Source organism: Vigna angularis, chromosome 10 (genome assembly GCF_016808095.1).
Source record: "Vigna angularis cultivar LongXiaoDou No.4 chromosome 10, ASM1680809v1, whole genome shotgun sequence".
Lineage (NCBI taxonomy): Eukaryota > Viridiplantae > Streptophyta > Magnoliopsida > Fabales > Fabaceae > Vigna > Vigna angularis.
In genome coordinates, this window is record NC_068979.1 from 11,250,535 (window position 1) to 11,258,380 (window position 7,846).

General features: G+C 36.1%; 1 protein-coding gene across 1 annotated transcript; it reads right to left on the minus strand.

Annotated features, from left to right (window-relative positions):
- Positions 1 to 1,298: 1,298 nt before the first annotated feature.
- Positions 1,299 to 2,033, minus strand: LOC108334835 (uncharacterized). The gene has a single exon (XM_017570769.1). The coding sequence runs from the start codon at positions 2,031 to 2,033 to the stop codon at positions 1,299 to 1,301; it is 735 nt and encodes a 244-aa protein (XP_017426258.1).
- Positions 2,034 to 7,846: the final 5,813 nt, after the last annotated feature.

Sequence of the window (7,846 nt, forward strand, 5' to 3'; positions counted from 1 at the left end):
TGGGTTGTTGTCCCTCTTCCTGCACTTGGTTTCTCTTGGGGCAACTTTTCTATTGTGACCCACTTCCCTACACATGCCACATCTCTTCAGTAATCCCCCTTTATACATTCTGGTGCTACTTTTCTTCAACTCCCATTGCTCTAACCTCCTTTCCTTCTTAGGACGACCAGGCATCTGTCTTTTTTATGGAGGCATGACATCTGGACATTGGGTTACCTCCCAAATGTTGTTTCCATTAATGGGATATATAATGGAGGAATAAATTTCTTCATACGTTGACTTTTTAAAGCATACAAGTATGTAGTCCTCTACATCTATGTTGAGAAACCTCATTGCTGCCAATACATGTACATAAGGTATTTCACTGATGCTCCATTTCCTGTAGGAGAATGAATATTGATCTATATCCACCACAAACTTGTCCCCACTTTGGGACACATGTCTGACTTCAAATAGCCTTTGTGCAGACCAGTTGTCAACATAAGCCAATATTAGTTATATGATACCTGGGATAACATAAACAAAGATATACATATCTCATAATTCTTGGATACCTGGGAATCCAATTCTTTATTAGTAGTGCCTCCTTTTGTAGTCTACTCAGTATTTTTGGACAAATTGATGACTTAAATGACGTTACCCTTGACCTATTAGTGGCCTATCTCTTCATCATGTATAGTCTGATTTCCTCCAACATTGTAATAATTGGTTTTGTCCTCGTATTTACCAGAACACTATTAAAGGCTTCTGACATGTTATTAACCAAAGTATCACATTGAGTTGTGCTTGTGAACCTTGATCTGGACCAAAACCTTGAATAAAGATGTATTTCACACAATGAATATGTTAAATAATCAGAATGTAAAAGTTAAGTAAAACTTATGTAAACTGAGAGTGTCAAACCTTGGAGGAATAACTATCAAGTGTCAAAAAACATCTCGGTTCACCTCTTTGATACTTCTCATCTCATTCTCCCATTTTTGTGGGTAGGTTGCTATAGTTGCCCTCAGCATAAGCATTTTTAGATTCTTTCCAGGGAATTTCTTTCTGAAGTTGGCATATAAATGCCTTACACAAAATCTTTGTGCAACTCTAGGAACAACATCTTGTACAGCTTGTAACAAACCCTGTGAATGAGTCATAAAAAAAGTTAGATGATATTGATTTAAAGTCATTTCTATAAGATAAAAGTCAATAACTATAATGGAATTTACCTTCTGTTGATATGATATGATTGTAAGTGAAGAACACACCTTAGGTCCACCTAGGTCTTCAATCAGTAGCTCCATAAACCATGTTCACGTCTCCTTGTTCTCAACTTCTACGATTGCATACGCCAGTGGAAACATTTGGTTGTTTGCATCTCGAGCCATAGCAGTTAATAGCTCACCATGATGTCTGCCTTTCAAAAAGGCTCCATCAAGGCCAATGATTGGCCTGCATGAGACAAAGCTATCTTTGCATGCCTTTAGGCATGCGTAAAACCTCTTGAATATTGGTTTCCCATCATATGACTCAACTTTTACCTTGATTGTGGACCCAGGGTTTCTTGCTAATAACTCATGAGCGTAATCATAAATTCTACTATATTGCTTACTGAAGGACCCTGCCACTTCGTCTGATGCATAGGCTTTGGCCCTGTAAGCCATATTCTTAGATATTTTTATGTTCCATTTCCTAGTAATTTTATCTCTAATATCAACTCCCTTTACATTAGGATTCTCTCTGATTGTTTTTTCCAATTTTCTACTAAGCCATTTTGCATTGAATAGCCGCAACTTGTGTTCCCTACTGCATGTATGTCTGTCAACCATAGTCCTCAGTTGCCATGACTTTACTGCATCCATGAAACCAAAATGTGCCCTCCACGGACATTCTCCTTTTGATCCTAAACATTTAACCCTTATTCTTTTTTTATCAGTTTTAACAAGTTTCAAATATTTCCCATTTTCTACTGCATAACTTTTGATGGCATCAAGGATGTCTTCTTTTTCCACAAAATATGCTCCCACTTCCCAATTGAAATCAAGCATTTTTTTGGCATAATAAATGTAGAAAAATGCCCATACCCATCTTCATCTTCACTTTCTTCATCACATATGTCAGGAGAAGTTAAGTCCTCAGATTGTCATTCGCCATTTGATGTGTGAGTAAATGTAATTGCATTCATGTCTTAGTTTAGGTCATTTGCATGCATAATTGTATTCATTGAAGGATTTAGTCATGGATTATCTTTGTTTCGGATCATACAGTGACATTTTGTGTTTTTATTGTAGATTGATGATTCTAAGTGCCAAAATCATAATTTGGGAAGAATTGATGTACAAGATACCAAGATGAAACCAGAGAGTTCAATAACCAAGCTGTGAACAGTCTCACAACCTGTGGAGTTACATGTGGATGTTGCTTCTAAATGGAGTTGCAAAACAAAAAGTTCAACAATTGTGCTGTGAAAGTTCCCACAACCTGTGGAGTAATCTGTGGATTCACGTAAGAAAACAGAATTAAAGCAGAGAAGAACACAGGTAGAGTGGGAAGTTTTCCATGGGCTGTGAAAGTTTCCAGGAGCAGTTATTGTGCTCTTTTATGACTGATTTAAAGAGATTAAATTAAAGGAAAAGTGGAGGAAGTTAGGGAAAAGGAAAACCACTCTCCTAAAAAGGAGGAATTTGTGGAAATGATGGGAGAGGGAAAAAACACGTGGAAGGGGAGACAAAAAGGGTATTCACGCACAACAAAGGAGTTCTTCTTCTTCGTCTTCTTCTTGGAGCTTTGGGCTGCCACTTTTTGCGGAACTTTTTGCTTTTTGATTTTTCTTTTCCATTATGCAGAACTAAATTTCCTTTTGTTAGTGGATTGATGTAGTGCTTTGGATTATATTTTCTGAACCTTTTTCAATTGATGTTAAGTTCATTTTAATTATCCTAGTGTTCTATTTATGTTTTAATGTCTATTCTATGAGCAGTTTCACAGTTGGGAGATTGGGAATTGCTTGCGTTTATAATTAGAACAGATTAGATGCTGTCACAATTGGAAAATTGGGCAGGACTAGTTAGTTTGAATTGAGATATGATTGTTCTTCATGATCTTGTTGAATTTGTAATTGGCCTAAGGGATTGGGGATTCAAATTCAAGGGATACCTTTGCTTACTAAGGGATTAGGGGTAAACAAGCTCTAAATAAACTCGAGTGGATAATTATAATTTACACATCGATTGAAAAGGGGAGGAAATTATATGAAAAGGTATGAAATCAATTTTCTAACATTGTTTATATCATTTGAATTTCCATCGCTTGTTTATGTTCATCATTTCACTGGATAAATTTCATCACTCAAAATTAAGTAAGTTAGTAAACTGGTACTCAACTCATTCAATCCCAGAGGACGATATTTTGCTACTACAATTACGATTGGTACACTTTCCAAACGTACATCACCATTGAACCAACTGGAATCATTAATCTCATCTTCTTCCATATCTGACTCAGACCCAAGTAAAAGAGGTTCAACCTCAACCTCCAAATTAGCAGAACTTTCACTTACATCACACTGCACATTTATGTCTACTAACCCATCCTCACTATTCATCTCACCATCATCATCATCACGTGATGTACTCCAATCACGAACTTCTACTTCTATATCCTCCAAGTCTTCTACTTCTATTGTGTAAGACTCACCATCTAACCTATCATCCTCACCATCCTGTCCTTCTATCCTCTCAGCCTCAACATCACCTTCCTCAACCTCTATCCTCTCTTCATGCACTTCATCTACTTCTGTCCTCTCAGCATCACCTTCCTCAACCTCTATCTTCTCACCCTCTACTTCAACTTCATCTACTTTTGTCCTCTCCACCTCAACATCACCTTCCCCAACCTTTATCCTCTCTTCTTGCACTTCATCTGCTTCTGTCCTCTCAGCATCACCTTCCTCAACCTCTATCCTCTCACCCTCAACTTCAACTTCATGTGCTTCTGTCCTCTCAGCATCACCTTCCTCAACCTGTATCCTCTCTTCCTACACTTCATCTGCTTCTATCATCTCAGCCTGACCAACAACAACTTCTATCCTCTCACCATCAGCAGCTACCCCCTCATCCAACTGTTGCCTCACACCATCATTTATACCCTCAGCAAATTATTCATCCTCACCACCCTCATTCACCTGAGGTGCAACTTCGTGACCTCCTTCATCAACGTTGTATTCAATCATGTGAATCACATCAAGTTCAGACACAGTGTGCACAACATATAAATGAACTTGTCCATTTAACTGAGCTAAAGTGACCATATGCATGGCACCTACGTCATCACATAATGCTTCTAGTCTATCATCTAATACAGAACCACATTCAACAGAAAACCACAATTCCTTAAAACCATCGTACCCAAGACTTTTGACTACACTCACTACAACAAAATAACTCCATAAGTCAGGATCAAAATACATTGTCTCACTTTCCCCTTCATACTTCAGGCAGCCGTCATTGACGAACTTTCCTCCATGGTGAATAACAACCTCTATATCATCCATCACACACAACACAATAAGAATATTCTACACCTACAAATAAGCCTAAAACGACAAAAAACACCGCTTATTAAAGTGATAATGACATAACAAACGAACTGTAACTATGGGGGACATGGGGGACCACAATCGCAATATGCAAACACCACATTTTCAAACAACCCCAACCCCACATTCAAAAAAGCATCCCTAGATAACAACATAAACAACCGAATATTAAATTCATATCTATGTAAAGCAGACATACTAACCTTCCAGCAAATTCCACTCGAACCACTTCACGCACACATAGAATGACTTCGCGATTCACGTCCAAACTCCAATGACGAAGCTCCAAAGCCCTAATGAAGTCTGTATCCTCTCCACTAAGGACTTCGCGCAAGCTTGCGATACACTCTCCTCTCAGATTTTTAATCTCAAATTGAATCCCAAATTCAATTTGATTGAACCCTAAATCCCATTTCAGAATTGCCTAATTTTATATTACATTTTACATAATTCCACGCATAAAGGCCTAATCATGCCACGTTTCAACTCTAAACATGCCACGTTTAAAGAAATCAACACGTAATCCTCCCACTTGTGTAAAAACTTAACCCGTTAACTAAATTTAACGGTAGGGGCTCAATTGATTCAAATTACCACTTATAAGGACTCAATTGGGGATTCTAATAAGAAGGGGATCAAAATGGGAAAACCCCACATAAATAAGGACAACTAAAGGGTTTAAACCTAATAATAATAACATGTGTTGCATAAGACATTCATTATTAAGCATAAGACGCATTTATACTAATTCACATATTGAAAAATGAAGTAATTTAATTACAGTGATGAATTTATTAATAACTTGTATTTTTTTAAAATTATTCTTAAATTCTTGGAACTCATCATATCACTCTCCCCACTTAATTAGTAACGTTTTTTAATCATCTGCTTTAAATTTCGTATGGTAAAAATAATTTTATCTAATTAGTTTGTAAAAGTTATCATAAATTTATTAGAAGTAAACATTAACATTGTGTTCACATGAACAGATTGTACTGTTCAAAGACAAATGAGAGCGACGAAAGTGAGGTTTTCTCGTGTTTGGATGAGAGAAAAAGTGAGGAACTTTGAAGATGGATTTGCAAGATGGAGAGGTTTTTCATATTGAAGGGATTATTAGTAAAAAGTCGCATGTGTCCAATTTCATCCGTGTATATGAGGTTAATATAAATAATCGATTCGCAGAGGACAAAACCGATTCAAGTTAATATTAAAAAGACGTAAAGAACAATTTTTGAATACGCTTTTACTACTTTAGATTCACGAGTAAGTACAATTACTTTGGCTTGGCGTGGTTGCAAAGATTCCCTGAGCTGATGAGGATGAAGAAGGAACTAATGACATGAAGAAGAAAGTGGTTAAGTGGAATGAGCGCCTATCCAGGGTGAAGAAGATGATGAATGATGCTTCACAAGTGATATTTGAACAAAGCGTATTCGGTTCCATACCTCCAAGCGGCCTATCGCAACAGCTGTATTTGGTTCCATGGAGCGTATTCAGCTCCATGTTTGTGTGAATGTACTTGGATGTGCTGTATTCGGTTTCGTGATGGTATCCGGTCCCTTCCAACATTACAGGCAAGCTTGGCGTGGAGGTGGAGGCGGCCTGAAGTGTGACAAAGGTGGAGTTTCGTATGAAGCTCACGTTGTAGGAGACAAAATCGTTGTTTCTGTGGTGGGCCTCCACTTGCGCTAGGGAGGCGGGAGGAGCACCACCGGCACCGTTGCACTGGAGACGGCCGCCGGAGTCACCGCTGGCATAGTAGAAGGCGGTGCTGGAGTGGGTGCAGCTAGTACGGGCCCAGACCCGGCCTAACCAGTGGACATTGAGGACAGGGATGGACATGTGGGTGAAATAAACATCAATTAAATAAATTATTTAAATTATCAATTAAACAAATCATTTAAATCTATCACATCAATTAAATCCTACATTCATTCTCACAAATTTTAGTTCAAAATCCACTGAAATAAACAATAAAAAATTTACTCTGAAATTTTCTCGTATAATCTCCTCAAAACTTCCTCAAGGGAGGTTAACATGAGGATGGAGTTGAGAGGGTATACATCGATTTCCCTTTTCTATCTTTTTTTTTCAGTTTAATTAAAAAATTAAAATTATTTTTCCCAAAGTCTCTTGCTTTACAAAAATGGTAGAAAGAAACTGGAAAAAGAATTTCAGCAACAAACATATTTTATAATAAAATATATAGAGGAATTAAATAATATTTTTGGACAAAGCGATTTTCTGGGATTTGGAATTGAGGAAGGTGACAATGATTTTGAGATGGGAAGGTGACGGTGATTTGATATAGGACGTGTATGACGCCCATGGAAAGAAGAAAAATTAAATAGTTAAGGTTTGTAATATTATTTAATGTGGGATAGAATAGAGATAAAAATATTTATGGGGTATAGGAAACAAAAAGGTGGGTGCGAAGTAAAAGAGCCTTTTGAAAAACACTTTACACGTTGGGCGTATTCTTCATGCACCCCATGTTTTCAATCTGCACCTACTTCTAAGTGATGAAATGCCTATTATATATTTAATGAAAAATAAATAAAAACATTAATTTTTGTATCTTTTATCTCCAGTTCCTTTTCGCCTAATATATTCTATCACTATAAGTTGGATAAGCGGACTATTTAACTTAAATAAAAGAAATTTAAGTTATGTTTTTTTTAAGTTTAATTATTATTTAAAAAACAACTTTACTCACAAATCTAAGAATTAGGTCAGTGTAAACTCCTTCAAAGAAGTATATTATTTAAACCAAATTAAAAATATTCCAATTAAAATTACATTTTAATTCTTTTGTACCTGAGAAAAGCCTATTTGTGATATACTGACCCCAACAATTTAAAATAAACCAATTTTTACTTAATATTAGATCAGGGTCGGTGAAAACTCTTATTATTAGATTAATAATTGTATAATCTATGAGGTATAAAATACAACTATCTTGAACCTACCACTCCAACAACTTTTTCAACTCAATTGACATTAATAGCTTTTTTTAAGTCAGTCATAAAACCATGGAATTCGTGAGTTGCTTAAACTTTCAAACAAAAAACCTATTTATTGAATCTTAAGATTTTTTCACCATATCATGTTTCCAAAAAGTTTCTCCTAAGATATGCAATTAATTATATTTTTTATATTATTTCTCAGTTATGTGAGATGTTTATTGTATTTCTTTTATATCAAGACATATATTCTTACTTGTAAATAAGAAAGTGCATACTAATTATTGATGCAATAAGA